Source organism: Eurypyga helias, unplaced genomic scaffold (assembly GCF_000690775.1).
Source record: "Eurypyga helias isolate BGI_N326 unplaced genomic scaffold, ASM69077v1 scaffold4950, whole genome shotgun sequence".
NCBI lineage: Eukaryota > Metazoa > Chordata > Aves > Eurypygiformes > Eurypygidae > Eurypyga > Eurypyga helias.
The window spans coordinates 63,283-86,545 of NW_010227479.1; the positions used below are offsets into that span (position 1 = coordinate 63,283).

Here is a 23,263-nt window from a genome sequence, read left to right on the forward strand (position 1 = left end):
AGCGTGGGGGTGTATATTGTCACGTGCGTACCAGGGGCATCACTCCGTGCTACACTAATTAACCAAGTTTTTGTGAGAGGTGACAAAAACCAACTCTGGTAATTCTGCCTTTGGTGCGGTTGGAATCTAAGTGAGAGGAGTCAAGCAGTAACGCACATTGAATAATTTAATACCAGGCTTACTTGTAGCTGTGGATCACATTTTTCTCATAAACTCCCTTTCTCTGTGGTATTCGGTTAATGAAACACGGGTTGAACTGTGGCATTATGGGTATAAATAGCATATATCAATTCTGCTCTTCTTTACTCCAGTAGTCCCATTTGGAGTCAACAGAAGAGAGTGTTTAACAAAAAAAAAACCCACATAATTTGCCCCACTTCCCAATCAGTGGGCTGGGAAACCTGTTCAAACTTTTTTTTCCCCCTGTAAATTAAGATTTCGCTTTTTTTTAAGAGAGTTTATTTAAAATCCCCAACTCCTTCTTTACAAATATAGAACACCTTTAGAAGAGGCCCTTCTTAAAATAGTAGGATGGTGCTTTTCACACCACATTTGTAATAAACAGATTTGTTCAACCTTTTTGTTTAAAAATCCCAAAACTTTTTATGACAGTATTAGCATAAAATTAACTTAAACTGGAGGCACTTAGGACATGCTTTAAGAAGGTAGATTTAAGCAGATAGTTAAAACTAAGTGCATACTGAATGAATTTCTGAATTAGGGCTACATATACTCAGCGATAAGAAGAGTGGTGGTAGCTATTTTTGTGTGGTGTAGGTGATGCCGAAGAATTAAAACCTGAGCTACTGAACTTTGAAATATCCCTATTTCTGCTGCTGCAATAAAAGGAGGACTTGGTTGGATTTATTTTAATATTGAAAACAATAGATTTGCCGTATGCAAATTGGTTATCTTTTACATGTTGTCTTTTGTCTCTGGTAATGTTTAATAACTGGAGATGAGCAGGGAGATCTTCCAAAGAAGAAAAACAAGAGGGGATAAGAAGATAATGAAATGAATGCTTAGTGCACCTGTGTAGATGGATACGCACTGTTTTGTCACAGTGGGAGGAAATCCAACCCATTCTTTGAAAGGAATGACTTTACGTCTGAAACAAACGACTTGATCACTTTTAGGTTAGCGCACATACCCCCAAATATATGTTCTGGGCCCTAACTTTCCTAGGTGGGTGGCCTCACAGCTGCCATGTTTGACTTTGTAATATCCTGTCGGTAGAAACAAGGTTGTCATGGCCAACAAGCTGGACAAGGAAGTGAAAAGAGTACTCTGAAATGCATACACAAAATTAAAAGCTGCGCCCAAGATGCACACACTCCCTACAAATTTTGCTGTTTGTGTTTATAAAACAGTTTAAGGCCTATGTGTCAAGTTGAAATTTGAAAACTTCTGGCGGTTTGTGTGTAAACACCAAAGTAACATTAGCATTGCTTTAAACATGGTTTTGTTTGCTTTAATGTCCTATAAATTTTACTCTGACATTAAATGTGTTGTTGAGTGTGATGAAGCTGGAGGGTAATATCTCACTCAAGTGCAATTTTTGTCATCGTTCAAAACTATGGTAATGCATTTGATGATTCTTATCTGTTCTTCAGAGTATGTGGTTATCTTTCTTATTTTCATTCTCATACATATCTATAGCACTGTCTAGATCTGGAAGATTTGATTTGCTATGTATCTTGAAAGAATAGAAAAACTGATCCTCTGTTTTTATTACATTTTTCTGCAATATTGTCGACCTTGAAATTGAAGCTGGCACATTTGTAAATACGATTTTCTTTCTTGGATCTTTTGAAAGTTGATTTTCTCCATAGGTAAATTAACCTGCGATTCTAACAGTGACTTTGGCGAAATCAGCACAGTGGGGTACGGATACAAGAATTCTTGAGAGTTCTGCGTTAATAATGCCACTGTGCTCCCGTATGCGAATCTATCACTCAGCTGATTGTATTTAATGGAACTGACAAAGAGCAAGCTTTTCTTGCTAGGAGAAATTCTGACAGAGGATTCGATGTTTGGGTGGGAACTGAATGAATACTCAACCCATTCCTGATACGTGAGTTTAACTGATCACTTGCCTGTCTATCTCTAGGAGTTTTTTTACCTTATTACAAAGCAAGGTAGAATAATTGCACAGAGCCACAAAAGAATATTTTCAGTCTTTTTTTTTTTTTTTTTTAACTAAAATGTTGCCCTGGCCAAAGCAGTATGCTCTATTTGCCCTGCTTGAATTTTGAAGTCATTGTAAGAGTAGAAAGTTTTTTCCATACACATACGCATATACGTAGTGAGTGATGCCCTTTAAAGTCTTAGTGTACAAAAAAAACTATAAAAGAAAATGTTTCTTCTACAAAACAAAACAAAAAAATCCCTTTTGTGCACATGGAATGTTTATTACTATACTGCAAGGGTTGTGTGTGTCAACTCTTCATGTTGGAATAGAGGTACGGGTTAGTGTTATTTATCATTCTTAAACTTTCTTTATTCTTGGTAGTAAATATTAATAGTCTGTTGGAAGCGTGTAGGCAAATTTTGGGCAGAAAACCAGCATGAACTCTTTTGAAAACTAATAAACCTAGGAGTGAATAGTTAAAAGCTTCTGCATTAGACTTCACATTGATTTTGTAGCTGTTCCTAACAGCATAGCCACTTGTTAAAATAAAGCCAGAGATAGTAACATTTTCTGTGTGAGAATTTATTTCTGTCACTCAGGTATTTTCACATGCATGAAATCACAGGATGGTCATTAGGCGTTTGGTCTTACTAAATTCAAAATTTGAGGTACATATATCCTATCAGGTTAGTTCAAGAATGAAGATAACACTTGAGCCAAACTCCCTAGTTTTCTGTATTAACTGGTTGCTGTGTCTCCCTTTCATTCTAAGGAGCAAGCCGGCTTCCTCTCCAAACATGTCAGGGGTAGGGCAGGCTCATTCTGAAGTGCTGTTTGTGTTGACGGTTCACATACAACTGGGTCTAAGTACGACCTGAGCTCAGATTTGAGCACTGAAGAAAAGAAAGAAGCAGCCTCATATACCATATTTACTGGTCATATTTCTGCTTGGTTGCAGTGGAATTATGTAAGGCTGCTACAGCAATAGGTGTTTTTCATAAAGATCTGGTGACCACCTTTCTTCCTTCCTCAGTTCATTGCGTCTTAGCTTTGCTTGTCCTTCATCCTTGTGTGCAGAACATTTTACTAGTTGTCCCACCTCCATCCAACAAATTCCTAGTACCTGCCTGTTCCTCCATTAATGGCTTTGGGCAGTCCTGTATGTTTCTTTGGTAGGTTATACCTTGTGTTTTAGGATTTGGAATGCATCTTAATTTGTTTTGGGAAAACAGCTAACAATTTCTTTGTGTTACCACCATGAAAAATAGTAGATAAAAACAAATGCTCAGCATCGCTGCCTGTACCTTGTTAGACAGCTATGCTTCAAATCCAGAGGATCTCCAAACAGGACAGATGCTGGAACTAGCATTTTACTGTGATAACACGTGTAATAGCTATTGGTAGTGATTTTTATTTTGTTTTCCTTTTAATCGGAATACTCAGTTAATGTAAATACATTTTATAGACAAATGGCAGTGGAGGGTTTTTTTTAAAATATTTCATTACCTAGCCAAATCTTCCCTTTGCTAATAGCTTTCAATTATTGTGTTAGCTGGTTTTCCAGTTTTCCCTGTGTAAGGGATAATAACGTGTCTGGTGAGCTTAGTTTCAGGAAGCAGTGTTTGTCGGCTACGGGACGTGTGCACTGAAGCAAGTATAAGACAGATTCTGCCTGTGGACTCAACTGCTGGTCCTCTAGTAAGCCAAATTAATCCTCGGAGTAACTTAGAAGTTAAGAAATGCTATCCCAAATTCTGCCTGTTTTCAAGAGACATAGGCAAACATCAGTTGTTGTTGGTCATGACAGTGACCCTAAACCAAGAAAAACTGTCTGTGAATAAAAGTGATCTGGAAATTAGGAGGTTTTTAATCATCAGAACAGTGTGGGGGGTTCTGGAGCAGACTGTTGGAGCAAAGAAAGCCCCAAACTGTTATTACAGAAGAGCTCTAGAAGGTAATGAAAAGCATCCTGTGACATGCTGACTGTAGTATCAGAGGGCCAAACCTGATGACCTAGAAGGCCTCTCGCCGCCTTGTAGTGCTGTGTAATCTTTGTGTTATGAAGAGAAAAAAGTCAACAAGCCGTAAGATTTACTGTGTCTTCTTCCAAAGGGCTGTTACAAGTCCCAGGGATTAATAAGACTATAGAATATTAAAATATGTTTTACAAGTATTAAAGAGTGTCGCAGCTGTCTGCATCCTTCTGACTTTCTCCGAAGACAGTAGTGGAAGAGGTCTGTACTCATTTACTGTTCGCTTGACAAAGTTTTCCATTTTTCTGCAGTATAGCTGTCATTTGCAAAACAGTTGAAGGAAGTTAGACACTAAAATCCAATGCAAATTCTGCTTAGAAATGGCAGCTTAAACTGTCAGATAGTAAGAAAGTAATATTGCCCTTGTTATTCCTCTGCTTTCATTTTTTCCCTAGCTCGGAAGCTAAGCATTTTAGTGTGGACAGTCGAAGTTTGTGAAGTTAAAAGCAATGAAAAACAGAAGGACAGAAGGGGAATCGTAGGCAGTCCAATTAGTATGAATTATTTTCAGCATCTTGTGTAGCATAAATTATGTTTTTCTTTTGTTGGCACTTGCGAAGAAAATAACAGCTATTGATTAGGCCTGTCAAGCCCTCCGTGGCCTGACAAGATATCTTTACTGTAGTCATGTGGGCACAAGCTAGAAATGGTGCCGAGAGAGTGAGATCCTCTACAATCATCTTCTCTCATTGTTATTTTTAGTGGGCTTTTTTTTAGATGTACTGTATACAGTAGAACCTTATTAAAGCCTCACTTAAGAGCCTCAGATAATCACCCTCACCAGGCTGCTTCTGAGAGGTTTTCAGCAAACCGTTTTTAAACTCAGCAATATATTGATTTCTGAGGGGGGACAAGTGGGAGGTTGCTAATCTGGGCACTTGGGTCAAAGCTAGTGTTCGTGTCCCCGATTCCTTATTTTAGTGGGAGTGGGCAGCAAGTGTAGGCGCATCTCTGTCACTGATTAGAACTTCGCTGTTAGTTTTTGGTGCTGGCAGTCTGAAAAACTGTGAATGTTGTCTCTTAAATGTAGAACAGATGTAGATTTTTTACTCTGATGAAATGGAATGGGGGACCAACACTGACAGTGGTATGAAGAGGAATTTCAAAGGTAGCAGTGAGAGGATATAGCGGTTTGTTTTCATTTCCAGATCTGAGGCATCAATACTGTAATGCTTACAAAGTTTCTGTATTTTGGGGCCGAGTATAATAAACGCATTAGGGTGAGATGGGCAAGACTTTAGACTTCATGTTGTCAGGTGAAACAGTTGGGAGGGACAAGGGTTTCCTGAGAGTTTCTTAGGTTAATGCCAAGATGTAGAATGAGAGGGAAGGCTCCTTGCCTAGCTGTTTAAGGATCTTTTGACCAGTGTAGTCCATGTTTAGGTCTAGCAGCCGCCTTTGATATGTGAGCAGCACACATTGTGAAATCATCTGTGATCCCTTCCCGAGGTGGGCGATATCACACTTGGGTGCTCCTCTATTTTCTTTTCTAAATAATCCCAGACACTTGTAGTCACTTCTTCATTTGGCAAGAGAGGCAATGAATTTCCTCATTGTTATCTGTTCAGAATTCCTGGGAAACCATTTGGAGACAGGTAGTGTACAATAAATACAGGCAGAGGTCATCAACATATTGGTGAATGGGAAAATTCATTGTATTTTTCCTGGGTTTTTTTTTCATTGGAGTTCAAAATATCATCAGGAACATGACTTGAGTCAGGGTCTGAGTTCCAGTGAAAGCACAGCTAGCTCTGGCTGCTGGAACATTTTTGTCTTTGGTCAAGTGACATGGTGTTAAGAAGAAACCCAAAACAGTTCAGATTAGTGTCAGATGTTAGGAAAGGATTTAGGAGCGACGAAGGGTGATTCCAGTCCCCCCTCCCTCATTCATGATGGTCTTTTTCACTCCTTTGCCAATAAGTTCATGCTTGGGACTGTCTGATCTGTCATCTATTCCTGGAGTTTCAGGTGGCTTTAGTAGCTAAACATCCCCTTTGCTTGTTTGAGCTTGGCTTGCAGCCTTGCCTTTCATATCTGGACCCTACCACTATAATCCCTGTCACTGTGATTTGTAACTGAGATTATTACAGCACATTGTGCAGCGGGCTGGTATTCAGACACCACAGAGAAGACAGCCACTCCTGCAGAATGCCCCTCTGATTTCTTCGGGATGACATTAGCCACAGAGGACACACCGGACCTTTGTTTGGACACCTTCCTTGGCCTTGCATTCATTTCCAGGACCAGTTGTACCATGTGCTAGAGAGTGACAGAAAGCCCTGATTATTTGGGCACCTGGCTCAGCTCCAGAACAGAAAACCCTGGATCTACCACTGAGCCTTCTTGGGTGACCTTGGGCAAGCCATTTCTTTTTCTGCCATATTTTCCTCACTTGGGCATAATGATGTCTTTCCAACTAAAGTTGGAAAACTACGCAACCATCGGGACATACAAAGTCACCATCAGATTTGACACGGGCAAGCAAACATTGTCGATATCAGCTGATCTAATGAAGTTTGCTGCTTTCCCCTACAGATCTTACTTCAGCCATATACCCACAGACTAGGCAGCTACAACACTACTGCTGTAATGATAATGACCTCTTCTGTGAAGCACGGAGACCTAACGATGAAAAGCACTATACAGGAGCTTGGTAGTGGTGTGATTCTCTCTTAAACTGCCTGATCGGTTCTAATTGGGATCCTCAGAGTAACAGCCCTCAGCATAATTGTCTTGGACCTGCCAGGAGGAAATGTTGATGTGTGCTGGATTACATCTCCTGGCTTCCCTAAGTCTGAGTTTGCTGGTTGTTCAAGGTCTGGTGCAAGGCCTAATTCTTAAGTTTTTGTATCAGGAGAGTGATTGGGATATATTGGTTTGGTTTATAGGTTTTTAGAGCTATAGTAAGATACTGAGCTGGAATCCTCGGAGTTACATGGTGCAACAGTTAAAAATTAATTTATCACTAGCAGTCTTGGTGTAATTGTTGTTGCTATTCCATGTAAGACTGGTATCCTTTCTGTCCTTACAACCGCTCCCTTAAAATACTGTATCCATAGTGCTCCTGCTGAGATTTTTTTGGTATGCCTCCTTTATTCCTCTCCCCTGTTGATTTTCAAACTCTTTCAAGGACGAGATTTAAATCAAAGGGCCTGTCTGTGACTTTAATAAGCTTTTAATAAAATCTAGGGAAAAAAATGCCACCAACACCCCTAACAGGAGCAGTTTTTATGAGGGTTTGCCTCCCTGCTCTAACCCCACAAGACCCCATATTCTGGGAGTACTGCTTCCCTACACTGGACATAAGTAGTCTTTGTTTTTCTTTCAGCCTTAGCCTTGTTTTACCAAACATGGTGTAATGTAGTAGTGGGGGGAGCTTATAAAAGAATTAACTTCCAGTAAAGTAAAGCCGGACTGGCTGGTAAACGCGCCACCCAGTAAGAGACATATTTATTTCAAGGCAAGTTTTAAAACATTGACTGGTTTTGAAGCCTTAGATATCTCCCTTTACAGTAGGATCATTAATTTTCTTTACCTTTTTCATCTTCTGTCGTGTTCCCCATCCTGATGTTTTTGTTTGTTTAATGGAAAGTTGTAAGTAGATGAGGATTTTCTCAAAGTCCTAGAAACCTGGCCGTGTTGAGTTGAACAGCAGATAAACTGGTTAATAAGAACAGAACACCCAAATTAAAGCACTTCAATGGCGTTTGGGTTGAAAAGGAAATCGTGAATGAGAAAATGAAGGGGATGGAATATGGACATCACACGTGATCTTGCTCTCCTTTCAGGTAGGAGCTAGCGCAGCAGTTTTTAACAATCAGCCCTTGTGTGTTTGTGTGTTTTCCTTCCCTCCATGTTGTTTCACAGTTATCTGTTGGTAACAGCAGTATTATTACACACAGATTAAAAGACAGGCAGCTTTTAGGCTCCCTGACAGTTGGCCAGAGCAGAGATTAGAGATAAAAGTTAATCCCGTGAGGTAATAGCAAAAAAAGAGTACAAAGACATGAGATGAGCCGATAATGGTTTGTTTAGGTAAGAAGGCTTCCCTTGCCTTGGTGATTGGCTCTTGCTCAGTGGTGCTCTGAGTGATAGCTTCCCAAATCCTTTCGGAGGTTTATAACAGTTAGCAGTGGGCTGGGGAGAGAGCTAAGGGAAAAATATGGCAGCCAGCAGTGGTAAAACATAATGAAATCATTCTACCCATAAATGGAAGGTGCTGGACCTTGGGGGAGATGAGAGATGTTTTCTTCCACAGCTGCAGAGCCATTAGTCAGTTAACACTTGGACAGAGGGAGGGTAAAACAGTCTCTAAGTCGGGGTTTAAAATATCAAAGAAAGTTAGTTTCTTGTAAAGGGAAAATAACTTGAAAATGTAGCAACATGAATATGACTGAGGGTGGTTTAAATGTTAATAGTCTGAGAGATTTTAAGTTACATTTCTCCTAAATTTCACTGCTGCTGGCTGTTGCATTATACCTATTGTGTGTTCAGAGAGAAAAGTTTTCAAAGATTTTCTTGTATTTCATGTATTTAGGAATGCTTTTATATCTGCATGACATCACAAATGAAATTCAAATAAATCCATCCCTTTATAGTCAGGTTATGAAGGGATACTCAGCAGAAGATTAGGAACATGAAACAAGTGAATCTTTACTTCTTGTACAGCCCTATCATTTTGCAGCTAACACAGATAAATATGTGTTTGAAATAGAAGCTATCTACCAACCACTGGCAATTCAGCACTTCGCTGCAGTCTCAAAATTGAAGAGGTAGAAATTCATATCTTTGGTTCTTTAAACAAAGATTGATGAAAGCAGTAGCATTCTGATTCTTGAATATAAGAATAATGTCACTCTGAAATAACCAATTAGCAAGCTACAATTACTGGACCTGCCTTAGAACTGGCTGTTGCTAACAGAAGGCTAAGAAGTGAGCTGTAGTAGAAATAAAAGCGTGCTGTATTAGGGCATCTGGCCATCAGAATTTACCGTTGAGAAAATTTACCCTCACATTTACTTCTTTCTATTTCTCTTTTGATGAGGGCAGGGAAATAGCATGAATATCTAAAGGCACAATTATAAATAGAAAAATTCCAGAGTGAGCGTAAGAATGAGTTCCATAAGATACAATTTGTTCTAATCTCTGAGTTTCTTTAGTTCCTCTAAAAATCTATTTCAAGGAGTCAGTAAATCAAACTCTGATTTATTCTTCTTTTCTGTCAAGGATTGAATAGCTAGATATTAATTAATAGCTCACTTGGAATATTAATGAAAATTATTTGTGTGATCACAATAGAGAGGTCTTGGGAGGTAAAGTGATGAGAAGGTTGGAAACTTAACCAGGCAAATTTTCTCCCTAAACTTAGAAGAGAGTAAAACTAATTTTTTAAGGTTTTTTGGTATTTGCTGTTTTTTGTTTGGTTGGTTTTTTTTTAATACCGTAACAAAGTACTTCAGTCACTCGATAGTTTTTGCCACTCCTTCGGCATCTGTGGGCTGTGTGACAGACTGGGCTAGTAACATTTGTAGATTACTGTTCAAATTCATGAAATCTGAATTGTTGAAATTCATCCGTTGAGAGAGTTCCTTTGAGGTTGGAGACAGAAATATTAGTTAGCAATCAGTAAGTATTGTACTATGTCCTCTTTCTGCCGTTACACATGACTGAAGTGTTTGCAAGAAGCCATCTAACAGCGGAATGAAAACACTGCTCCACAAATCAGTAACAGGATGGTTTTACTTGAAGGGCCTACCATCTTTCAGGCACTCTCAGTGTACTTCAGGTAGAGAAGGCCAGACTGCTGTAGGCACGTTACAGGGCTGTAGACTAGCATCTTCTGATGCGTGAGATCCTAACGTCGCTGCAGTAACGCTAAGGTGTCGCAGTGTGCTATATCCTACAGAACAGTGTGCCCGGGAGTGTTGTGTGGTGACCAGGGCTGCAGACACTTGCACGGTGCTAATTTGTAAATAAAAAGGGGGTGATAGGTGGGAATTTTTACTTTCAGCATTTCCCAACAACAACAACAACAACAAAAATCCAACATTTTTTATACCAATATTTTTATGTCAGGCCTTTCTTTGTTGCAAGCGTTTGTCCAAATATGATGCAGTTTTGCACCCTTCTCACCCTGAAAGCCTGTAAACTTGCCAAGGTGTGTCATGTCCTGTTTTCTTGTTTTGGTTTTGGCCATAAAAATTCCAGCCCCATTTTCTCAGTTTTGTGCTTGAATGAGCAGGAAGAAGAAGGCAGGGTTTGAAGAATGTCCTTTTCCAAAGGGCCTCAGCGGAGTTGCTCTTCCCTAAATAATTGTGAAGCTCCTTGCTTCAGGCTTAGTTAGACTAGTACAAAGTCAGATTATGAAGTTGTAAGAAGTTGTGGTAACAAAATTTAGCCTCAATTTTTTTTTTTTCTTTAGAACAATTAGACAAGAGAAGGAAACAAGGAAAAATACCAGCCTCTCCACTTGCCAAAATAATAGTCCCATTCCTCTCTTCTGTTCAGAGGTAATTCACGTTTTTGGATGACAACTGGCCATAGCTTTCATAAACAGTGCTAATATCATTTGTTTCTAATAGAAGTTCATGGTGCACGTAGCTGGCAGATAATTGGTTTGGAGTAAATTGAGGGGAGGGTTTCTCTCCAGTCTCTCTTTTTGTCATTTGCTGCTACTGTGTGTCATTCAGAGTCCAACTCAATCAAGAGTCTATTACTGATAGCTGAACAATGTGGTGCCTACAGATCTTTTATGATGCAAAAGTGGGCAGTTGCATTGTGCGAGTTTCAAAAGGCATGACATTAAAAAAAAAAGAATGAGAGAAAGAACTTTACATACAGGCTTTTAGCTAGGTATGTGATTCATTGGAAATAGGTTTGGGCTATATTTTCTTGTGTAGAATCCTAAATCGAGTAACAAAGCTTCTTGAAGATTTTCATTTTTTATTGAGACTCAAAGAAATGAAGTTGGGGTGTCTCTCCATTTACTAAGTCAGGGCTGCTGTGCTTCTCTAACAGGACATCTCATTGCTTCACATATCCCTGACTATTCCCAAACTGAGGAATGAGAAATTAAGATCATTTAAGCTCCCTGCAGCACAGTTTGGTGCTATCACATGCAATGGCCTGTGTAAGTGTCAGAGGTTGGTGATAGTGCCTTAGCACTCATCGGAGAGGAAATGCATATTATCCAAAATCTGTGGGAAGGTTTTTTAAAAAAAACAACCAAAACATTTTTTGAAAGACTTACCTCCATGAATGACTTTCTCTTGACTGAATTAGTTTGTTCCTTTCAAGACTGGTGTGCAGTTTACATCAATAGATATATTTCGTGTTCTTTTGAAGTGGGGAATATTGGGAAAAACCTTCCATTTTCCATTGCTGCAGTCGGGTTTCACATAATGATGACTTGATATAACCTTCACTTTAGATGACACCAAAGTATTTGTACACTTTTTCTTGATTGTGGTAATTTATAAACAAGCAACTAGATTCCACAAAAGTAGTCTTTTAAAAAACATTTGATTTGTGTCCATTGACTGGCATGGTCAGACCTGCCAGAGAAATAGGTGTGGTTTTGTTGTGCTTCAGTACATTGGTCTGGACTGAAAAGATGAAGTCTCAAGCCTCAAGAAAGTGAGGAAGAATAAAAAAATAGCCTCAAGTTTTTTACTTGTCAGGATCAAAGTCTTTTATCCAAACTGCCCTATTCTTACCTGTAAAAAGCCACAGTGTTAAATGAAAATGGGCTTTTGTGATCAGGAACCAAATTGTAATTTGTAAAATAGATGTTGCTTTACTGTGGTGCCATGGGAGATCCTCTGCTGTACTGCTCAGCTCAAAAGTTCTACCTTCTTGCAGTGATACTGTGTAGGCAAACTGCAGTCGTTCCTGTTGCTATTGTACAGCCCTTCACAAGAGTGTGTGCCTGGAGGTACAGCACTGATAATACACCTTCACCCTGAACCAAACAGCTTTTGTACGCTCTATAGTATGAAATCAAAAGGTAACTTTTTTCCTTTGCTTTCTCAAACCTTTTTGTGTTAATGGGGCAGTAGGTAACAGAAATGAAAAGAGTAACAGGAATCCCACTGTCTCAAAAAATGGACCTCTAGAAGATTTTGAGTCATTTACTTTTCTTATTGCTTTCAGAAACAAACTTGTATCCAGACATGATCTGTTGCATTTGTCTTCTACAAAAAAAAAAAAAATACCCAAAACCCACAACTTTAAGCAAGATCTCCATCAGTCATTCACAGGAAGATGTAGGGGATTTTGGTTCTGTTTTTTTACCGTCTTTTCCAGCCTCCTACGCGTCTGGGTTATAGGTGGGGTCAAGTTGGGAAGCGTTAAAAACCGGAGAAGAACAATTTTTAGTATGTTCAACATTTATCCGAAAGTAAGAAAAGCCATTCAAAAGACTTTTTCAGTGAGTGAACTTTCCTGATAGTTTAAGAGACCCAGGTGATTCAGGGAGTCTCAAGAATGTCTACAATTTTAAGTAATTATCTGAACTTTCAGAGTTTTAAAGGTTATTCCCGTCACTAGCGGTACAATACGTTCACCGTGACTGGCAACTTTAGGGAGCGTGCAGTTTCTACTCTGTTGACTCTTGGCTACCGTTTTGTTCGTGCAGTGCTCTGTATTCTTGACAGCAAATTGATTTAACTTGCAGCAGGAAAGTGCGTGTGTGCGTGCGCGCGTGAGCGCGCGAGCAAGCGCGCGGGAGAGGGGGAGAGAAATGCGCCTATATGAAACGTACCCGGGGAGCAAGGCGAGGATGCTGAATGGCAACATTTAGGCATTGACTGTGACATTGTATTAACCTTTTTAATGGATGTATGTAATAAAGTGACATGTAAATGGAGCACAAGGGGAGATATGACACTATATCTGGAAAAGGATAAAACAGTCAGTGAATACTGGGCTATTATAGCAGTTTGCAAACCTTGGATAAACTCAGTCAGCGGTTGTATAATTGGTTATTCAATCCCGACCCTTGTTCACAGCTCAAAGCCAGGAACACTGAGACCTGTTGCCAATTTGAGTGAATGCAGTGACTGTACTCGGCCGGGGCCTAACACTGGAGCCAGGCCTTTTCCTGTGGGCTGGTTTCCACCATGTCTGGGACTGGCGCGGTGACAGTAGCCCTTTTGTTGTGAAAGGCTGGCTGGTACTCCCCTCCTTTGCAAAATGTCTAACAGCTACACAAATATAAGAAAATAGGAAAAGGGACTTACTGTAGCTTTTCTCTTACCGAGCTAAACGTAGGGGCTTTGAAAAGGAGGCAAAGTCCAAGCAATAAGGAAAACTGAAGCAAGCTGTGAAAAGTTTTGGCCAGATAAGGAAAGCGCCATGTTCTCCCAATGTATGATACGAACCGTGGGGAAAAACTGGGTTCTTTTCAATCACGTGAGACACACAAAGCGTACATCCAAAGCGACGTTCCCCTCCTCCCTTTCAAAACACTCGCCCCTGCGGGTGCAGTTGTCTCCCAACCCGTGCCGAGCAGCCTGGGAAGCAGGCGCTGGAGAAACGATCCCTGCGGGCCCGCTGCGGTGGCTGCTTGCGCCAGCACAAGAGCTCCCGCGTGGACCCACTCCATAAAAAGTGCCAAAATGCTGCCGTTGCCATCACGGGTTGGTTTGAGAACCGCTGGTGTGGAGGTTGTCTCTCCCGTTATGGAGGCAGCATTGTATAAGCCAGCTGGAGATGAACAGAGAGAGTGTTACAAGTACCCCGGTTCCCTCCACCCTCATCCCTACACACACAACTTTCCAGTAAAAGCAGGGAGATATTTATGGAATGTCCTGACTCAGAAGCCAGCTGTTTCTCTTCTAGTAAAATGGTAGTTAGAAATAAATCAGAAGAAGGTTTGATTTTGGTTGATGAAATAATGAATATTCAGTAATATATATAGACGATGAGCCTAGATGAGCTAATGGTCCCTTTTGGTTTCCAACTTTTTGTGAATGAATCTGCAGTGCTATGAATCTACAGTTTCTCTTTTCCCTTTTCCCTCCCTTTTCTCCCCACTTTTCTCCAGCTTTCAGCAGCGGCAACTTGTTCCCTTACAAGCGTTATAGTTTCCACGCGTACCTAGGTTACACAGTATTATTTTTGTCATGTCATCAAACTATGCCACTCCAGAGAGAAGGGCATTATTGACACAGTAGATTATGCACAGTCTTTTTAAGTTACAAAGTAAAATCGAGGTAATGGTTAAAAATTATATGCCTGTAGATCACAAAGAGATGGGCTTGGGGGCTAAGCTCTTTGCCATTCTGATTTACTCTAGTTCAGAGAAAATAATACCGAGTGCCCGATTTAATGAAAGGCTGCAATTCAATCAAGAGGTTCTGCTGAGGTCATATAATATAAATGGTTACAGCACCTCTTGACTGAGTTACAGCCTTGATAATTCAGTACTTTGTTGTTATTTATGAGGGTAACTTTTCAAAGCAATCTGCATATCTCCCGCTAAAACCTGCTTTGAAAATTTTATACCATGATGTCATTGAAAAAGAATTTTTTTTTTCTTTTGGTAAGAAAAGAAAGAAAAAAAAAAAAAAACCAACCCGCACCAGCAAAATGAGAGGGGAAAGGAATGCATTGTTTTAGAATAGAAAATTAATCACTTGGAAATGGACTGGTTATTGTGAAGCAAATGCAGTAAGAGTATTGAAGTTGTGATACATGAGAAAAACTGCACAAACTCCTGCCGAGGCTTTTAATGGAAAATACACCGCACCATCTCATTATAAACACAGCTTTGGGAGAGAGGAGTTACAGCAGTGGAGAAAAAGTGGCATTATGGAAATATATATTGTTTTGATAATCATAGTTAATGTAGCTCAGCCTTAATTGAAGTATTGTGTGGAGTAGCAGGAACACGTTGTAGTAGGGACTCGCAGAATTTGGGTGTTTGCGGTGCTTGTGTGAAGAAGGATGAAGTTTTGCGTGCTGGTGAATCTAGAATGGTTTAGCGGGCAGGAGAACTGCACCAAGTCCGTTGGAGCCTATCCCTACTGACACTGAAATATCCACTCAACATACACCTCATCTTCTCAATCTCCCAGGTATTATCTGTGTTTTACATTACAATGCAATATTGTCTGCAAGGATAATGCACTGATGTCTCCCTTAGGTCAGTGTTTCCAAAGTAGTGAATTGTACGTGTCCGACTGGTGAGTCTACACTCCTCTGTGGAAGAGTGAATGCTTGAGATGCCTCATTAATTTAACGTGGCTAAGATACTAGTGGGCTTGAAGGATTTTGTAGTAGCCCCACAGAGAACTACCCAAATGTAATTTAAATAGGATGGAGGAAACTTCCTTTATTTTCTTCAAGTTAGAAATGTTCAAAGGGGTAATAGCTGCTTTTATATGTTTTAAACTTACGAAAAGTATCTGAAACATATCTGGAAACAAGTGATTCAATTAAACTCAGATCAAGGCTTTGCAGAAACCCAGATTTTGTGCAGAGTGCTTTAGCAGTGCACACCTATGGTGTTCCATTTTTTTTTAATCTGGCCAAGGTAAATGGGAGAGGGAAGAAGGATAAAAAGTACAGCAAACTGCCTACCAAGTAAACCACAAATCACAGCTGAGCTGTACTTCTTCAACTCTGAATTCTTGGAGAGCAAAATAATTTTCCTCGATCAATCGTTTTAGAATTTAATATCATTCACAAGATTTTCTGAGAACAGAAGAATTCCCATTGCCAAATTTAGAACCCACTAGTAGGTTCCATCTAGATATAGTAGGAACTTGCAGATTTAGAGGCTGTTTCATAAAGATCTGGGAAAAGTTTGATTTTGGGATGGTGGCATTACATTTTTCCATTTTTTCCCCCCAGATAAGAATCTATTATTTTGGTGAAGGAGTATTGTAGTTGATTGAGGATGGCATATTTCTACCTTTCCTATGAAAACCAGCCATTTTATATTTTCCTTAAGCCCCTGGCCATATAACAAAGAATATCCTGGCTCTTCTGTTATACATAAAGGAAAAGGTGATGGTGCCATTTTTAGCACTGTTCCATTTCCCACTACCTACCATGCCATCCTCTCAAGGTTAGGCTTAATGTATTCTGTATTATGCCCTAGAGTGTGACCTTTTTTGATTAGGCTGCCTTTCCTGTATTCCTGATCCAGCTTGCATTGAAATAACTGGAAAGATGCTCTCTCTGAGGTACCAGGAATTAGACGGGACCCTCCTGCTCCATCACCTGCTATAACAGGCTCGAGAAATACATGGGCAAATGGGAAAGTTTCCCAAAGCTATATGGTGCTCTGTGAGAGACTTGGAAGGTTAGCCTCCAATTTACACTGAGGTTGGGTTGAGGCACTTCTGTTCCTGTAGCAAGGGAGCGGGAAGCTGTGTGATTGGTGGTGTAGTGCTTAATGGCTGTGCTCATCTAACCAGGAGGCTCTGAGTTTCGTTTGGTGGTTAGAATATAGGAGAGAAGGGAATCTTTCTCTTCTGTTCTCCCCTGTAACCATTGTATTTTACGTGGCATTTGACCGTGTCTATTTGTCAGCCATGTGGCTTATTCCCCCCTCCACCCCCCAAGTATGTTGGGAAATGCCATTGAAGCGGGAAAGGGGGACATGGGAGGGCACGATTGTGTGGTTTTTGCCAATTGCAACTCTTAAGACTTTGCTGAAAGCTGCCGTCATCAGTGTGGTTATGTGATACAGAAATTTATTCCGTCGGCTTTCAAGGTATAGACTGCTTTCATTTACGCCATGGCATCCCCCCAGGATTAAGTCATTTGTTGCTCTGGCATTCTCGTAAAGCCTGGTCACAAAAGAGAACTTTCCGAACAATGGGCCTGTTATCCCATTCAGCCTTTTCTGATCTATTAAATTCCCTGTTACACCATTCTGCAATTACTCCACACCCCACCTTCCCAGACCCCCTGTTCTCAAGCAATCTGGGAATGTGCCCTTGTCATTTGCCTCACTCCACAGGAGCCCCACATCCCTCTGCTTCCCCACCCCACTTTTTGATACTGACTCTGGGTCCTTCTCTGTGCTTGACGTACTTGCACGTATTTGGTGTGACCCTCCCTCGTACCTGCGTAGCAGAGAAACGTTTAATATGTGTTTATTCAAAGACTTCTCTGTCTTCTTCAGGGAGAGGTAGGTTTCAAAGAAAAGATTTCAGTCCCAGCTTTATCTCAAGGTTGGAAAAGAAAAACTGAATTGTGCGAGGTTCTTTTTCCAAACATCTCTCACTAGATGCGAAATAAATCTGTGTACAATCTGTGTACTCTTGAGGGCTGTGTCTGCAAAGGGAGGTGGGTGCCACACATGCGAGGTCACGTTGGTCACAAAATTCAATCGCCAAAGATACGATTCCATATAAGAGTTTGATAATGTTATTATTCAGAGTTCATTAACATATGTTAGATGTGTCAGTATTAAAATTGAGGGACAGTTGATAGTGAACGTGGATTGATTTCTTTTTTCACAGCAGCACCACCAGTTCTCTGACTGAAGTGATTTCAGTGCAAACATGAATATTGAACTGTGTTTCTTAGGGGCTTGGAGATAGTTAGAATCCAGGTTCAGAGGTACCCCACAAAGAAAAAGGCACTAGAAGACAAAGCCAGAAATCCCAGCAGTAAAGCTGCACAGATCTGTTCTTTGGGTTGGTGCACAGATCTGTTCTTTGGTCCAATATGCTCTTCATTTAGAGATTTGATCTTTATATGAAGGAGGTATTACTCCCAAGATGCACCCACTTTTCCTGTCAGGAGGATTGTTTTTAGATCTAGCAAGATTGTGTTCCTGAGTATAGGTCCAGCTCCTCAGAAGGATTTGTCTCCGTAATTCTCAGATGACGCGTTACGATCCCTGCGTCCTGTTCCTTGACTCCGTTATAAGCGAGCCCGTGTTTGAGATCACAGTCATAGAGGGAAGTCTGCGTTTGTTTTTTCTTTCAGTAGGGAGATGTGGTCCCACTGAGGGTTTTGACTATGAGGCCAGAGTCTTAGGAGAGACAGGACAGTGATTAGAAATTCAGATTCATCAAGACCCCTGTAGCTGAGCTAGGTGACTTGCTGCTTTCTGTACCAGTCAAAGCTGTTCAGAAGATGCTATGTTCCTTTTGTAACCACAGAAGGTAGAAATAATCAGGACAAGAGAACACAGCTGTGAAGATCACTGGTACCAGGTTTCTGTATGAAAAACATGGTGCAGCTTTCTGCTCGTCCGCAGCAGAAGTCAGACGTCTCTATCACCACACCTAAGAAGCAAAGGATGATTAGGATCCTGAACTGCAGATGCTGCAGAGGAGGTGGGCTCTTCCAACGGTTCTTTCTTCAGCTGAAAAACTTCCTCATCCTCTTCAGTTCAGTTCAAGCCTCTTCTTCACTGATATTTTGGGACTATACAGGCAAATGCTTTGGAGTAGCAAAAAATCTTGGTTTTGTTTAGGAGAAAGACCTCATTTTAGTCAGCCCCAAGCACTAGGGGCATGCCTCCTGAAACAGGTAGTTTGAGAAATTGGAGAGGACGAGTACACCTACTCCTCCCTTGTTTTTCGATGGAACAAGTTAGCTTGCAGAACAAGAAGTTTGTTGGACAAAGTGGGAGAAGGCTAACTCTGGGTGGCAGTTGATGAGATTGGTAGCACCGATGTGAGGGGACTGTTTCTGGTTTTGAAGTTAACTTCCCTTCATCGGAGGAAAGGTTGATGTTCTTCGTATTTCTGGGGTCTGTGCGCTTTTTATGGAGGAAAATGTAGTGTCTCTTGATTGTCATCATTGTGTAACGAGTCGCTCAGTGAACGACCTTAATTCTTGGGAAGTTATTCTGTTCCTGCCCTGCATTCACCTTACTGGTCCTTGGTCATTCATGAAGCCATCCTGGATGCAGATACCTTTCTTGTGGAACTTGACAACTATTTGCAGAGGAAGTTGTATCATCCTGAGGTGAATGGAAAAAGTCTTAAGTTTTCTAAAATAGTCTAAAAAAGTTCTGCTGCAGGGTATGAGTAAGATTCTGATAAAAAAGAAGTAAGATTTTGTCCCTTTAGAGTGCTGGCATTGATTTGAAAGCATAGTTGGTGCTTGAGTCTAAATCCCATTGTCTTTTCTGATAGAGAAGTTCACCTCCTCTCCCAGGCTGCTGCAGTTATCTTTTGGATGCCTGCTGCTGCAGTTATCTTTTGGATGGCTGGGGCGTGGGGGAGCTCGGTGTTTGTGACCATTTTCGGCCAAGGAGTGGCTGCAGAGTTGCCCTGACTCTGCTACTCCTTCAGCGCATTGTGTAATTTTGGATTTTGACAAACGAGTTCCCTTCCTTAGTCTTGTTCTTTCCTTGTTCTCAGCATTGTTTTCTTTGTCTCTCTTTTCTTTTTCCTTCTTTGACTTTTCTGCTTCTACCTTCTGACTTTCCCTTCCCCTTGTCTAGAACCATTATGTTGGCACGCTGTGCATAACACGTTCTCCGAGCTCTCCTCCCTTATTTGGGGATTACCTGTCGCAGCCGTTACATGGCTGAACCACCCATGTATCTCAATGTTATTCCCTAACTCAGAAAGAAAAAGGCTCGATCAAAAGGAAGCCCAAAGTATTTCCTCTCCCTATTTACGCTGAAAATAACGGAGTCCAAAAAATTCATGAATGGAGACAAGTGAGAACAAACAGAACAAGTTGTCAAGGCAGATGGAATGCTGTACTTCGGTGGAGAAGCCTGTGTGCAAATCTTGGAAGATTATTTTAAGCAAGTCCGAAGATGACACTAGCTTTAATAATTTCTACTTAATTTGCCATAATCACTCCATTGCAAATATCATTTACATCACAACCAGCAGTCTGCTTTACCGTGAAACTACCTGTGCTTCAGAAGCTTTGATTTATAGCGTATACCTTTATTTATTTATTTTATTATTATTGTTCATATCTTTCTGGCATCTGGCAATCTGATTGAGATTTTGGTTTCACATATGTTGTGCAAGAGGAGTTCAGGATGTGTAGTTGTGTAGCATCAGGCGTATGTGCTTTAATTCTCACTTCCAGTGGTACAACAGTCTGTCATATTTTTAAAGAGAATAGAAATCCGAGCCTACTATATGTTTTCTTGGTTGTTTCAGGGGGATATCCTTTTCAGTTTTCTATTTTCAATTTTTAAAATCCTTCAAATCGTTTTTTTAACATCACAAATGAGTATTTTATGGTTCTTTCAATGTTACCATTAGGTTCCAATTATAACAGTACACATTTACTCTAGGAAGCGCACACAATCTGATGACTGTAGCCCTTTCACTCCGCAATTATGTCAAGTTATAGTTTAAGTAATTAGGTCCAGATGATCAAAAGATGTACATGCTCTTACCTCAATTTGATGGGTAACATATGACTCTAAACCAACCAGTTCCATCGTATGTCAATATTTTGATGGGTTTTAGCATTAAACTTGCTTGCTGGTTTACTGATTTTGTTTGGACATGGAATTGCTTGATTTGCCTACGTCATTTACCTGGTTTGCCGGGACGGTGGCAATACAGGGTTTGCATTTGATGGAGCTTAGCTGTTGTATGCAGTTTATTAATTGAGTAACCTCAACTAGTAACTGCATGTGTACGAATGTGCGTATTCATTACTGGGACCAGAAAACATTTTGGTACTTTTTTTTTTCTCCTAGTGGTAACAGGTAGATCATTTAAATGGGTGCAGTCACTTTTGTTTAAGGGAAAATTGAACTTTCCTTCCAGCTGCCATTGTTCTCTGAAGAAGATTATTCTACGGTCGGTGAAAGGCTAAGAAGGGTAAAGAAAAATTATGTTAACCTCAAGAGAGGGAATGTCTTATTTATCGCCTAACCTTGTAATTATCCTGCAAAAACAAATACTGGTTTGGCGGGGGGGAGGGCCTCTTCTTTCTATCCAACTTCCACCTCCCCTTACTCTCGCTGTCACTCCTGGCCGTGTAACTAATGGCCGTATCTGGATCCAGCCCTCCCCACCTCCGCTCCGCTGACATCATAAATTATCCAGACCTAAATGGACAACATTCATTAGCTGTGCACTTTACAGAAAGAGCCAGCTCAGGAGCTAAGCGCTCGCCCATTTTTATTAAAAGTTAAAAAGCTCCTTGCTGTCACGGAAAGGGGAGGTTGGAGGAGGTACAATGGAGGACAGTGCCGCAGAGCTAATAAATAAAAATAATAACTATTACCATTGGTTGAGTGACCCGGGGAGAAGAGCACTACCGAGCCATTTGTTGTTCCCTTTCACTTGTCAACAGCAGTGGCTTAAAAGCCTTCGCCATTGTTCAGGGCCTAATAGCACCTGTTGGGAAGATAGGAAGACAGCTGTCAAAAAAAAAAAGAGGGAAAAAAATATGAGGGTGGGGGAGGAGGGTGGAAGCCGCTGATTAGTTCAGTAACGTGCACTTCGGTGCAGCTGCAGCAGGACGTTTGGTGGCTTCCATTTGGGAGGGAGGCTCTTCCCTGCCCAGCCCCGGCCCCCCAGCTCTTCCCCGACGCGCACCGGCGGAGCCCGGAGCAGGCAGGGCTGCCGGATGGGGACAACAGCGCCCTGTGTGCCCATTTCCGAGAGCAGCGATAGACAACGCAAACCAACCCCGAATCCCCAACCAGGCCTCGGCACCCGAAGTTGTGCCTTTGTGACAACAGTGCTGCTTTCACTTTTCTCCTTGTTTTTTTTATTTATCGCTCTCTTGCGTCGGCAAATAAGGCTCCTCGTCCCCCTTGGGCAAGGTACAGGTGACAGGTAAGGAAGGCCCAGAGGTGGGGAGCTCCGGGTATCTACAGCTCCCGTGGCAGCTGGAGGCCAGAGCAGCATTCTTTCTGGTGTTGGGCAGAAATGGCTGTGGCACGGGCTGAAAGATAGGCTGCTGCAAAAATTGTCCCCTCAGCTTCATCACACAGTCATGGCTTTTGTCATTTCAAGAAAAATTATAAGCACTTCAGGAGTCTTTTTTTTTTTTGGCCCTGTTTCTAAAAAGTTCCTTTGAGATTTTCAGGTAAAAAAGCTGTAATAACTGTATGTGAAGGGTTACATTGTTGCCGCCGAGTTTAGGATTTGAGAAGTGGAGTGGTTTTGCCTCAGAAGGATTTTCCTTGAAATTCTAGCCAAACACTGTTGTTCTAAATTTACGTTTTACAATTATTTAGACTATATACTTTTTTGGCTCTCTTGGGATTTTGTTTTAGGATTTTTTCAAGAAAGCATTTAATTACTTAAAAAGAGACAGGTCAGCACAAAAGATCTAGATTTATCCTTCGACGGAGAACATCGTTAATGATGTGTCAATACCCATAAAAAGTCAGTGTATAGTCATCTCGTTGAATGCTTTTTTTAAGCCCTCTTGCTTATTAAGGATGTGCTGAAGAGGTAAAAAATTAGCAGAGCAAAAACATTGCCCTCTGTTAATATTAACAAGATATTACGGCCCTTTAATTAGAAACTGGCTCTGTTGGTAGCACTAATACCGAAATGGATTTCAGGGGAATATGTATTTCAGTGGAGTATCTGTGTCCAACTGAGACAGAAAAATAAAGCTGAAGTGAAATTTAATGGTATTTAATTCCAGATGTCTCTGTTTTTATGTTGTTACTCTTGAAATAGTCTCTGGAAATATTAAAACATCTTTGTGGTTTCAGGATTTCAGTGGAGCTCAGGCTTGGTATAGTGCCTCCTTCTGTCAACTGACGCAGGTTTTTTTGCCGGGTGGACCACTCCTGAGAAAATCAATTCCTTCTTTCATTTAGAGATGCCTGGAATTAAAGAGGCATTAAAAAGTTGAAGAACATAGGTTAAAACAAAATTCTCTTTTTTCATGCGTAGGAGAGGTGTTTTTTCTTTTTTTATTTTATTTTACGGTTGCCCTTCTTTTCATAAGGATTCCTACTGGTGTAATTGTAACATCAATGAAAAAGGAAAAGGCTGCTGCTCGGGTGTTTGAAAGTGAGTTACTCTGTTTCGTGTATCAATTTATTTTTTGTGTATCAGGAAAGTATATGGAACATTTTTAAAGTTGAACTTATTTTTTTAAGTTTGGTAAGGTTAAGTAACTTGCTTCGTTTGGTAAGGTTAAATAACTTGCTTCGTTCTTGCCTCTTAAT

The 23,263-nt window shown here is 40.7% G+C and overlaps 1 protein-coding gene across 1 annotated transcript in view; it reads left to right on the forward strand.

Moving 5' to 3' along the window:
- Nucleotides 1–22,973, forward strand: part of LOC104513060 (transcription factor SOX-5-like) — an 85,806-nt gene extending 62,833 nt beyond the window's left edge. The window contains exon 3 of the mRNA XM_010156290.1: nucleotides 22,802–22,973. Coding sequence (XP_010154592.1) covers nucleotides 22,802–22,830 — 29 coding nt within the window. The 3' untranslated portion in view covers nucleotides 22,831–22,973. The remainder of the gene's footprint in view (nucleotides 1–22,801) is intronic.
- The last annotated feature ends 290 nt before the right edge of the window (nucleotides 22,974–23,263 follow it).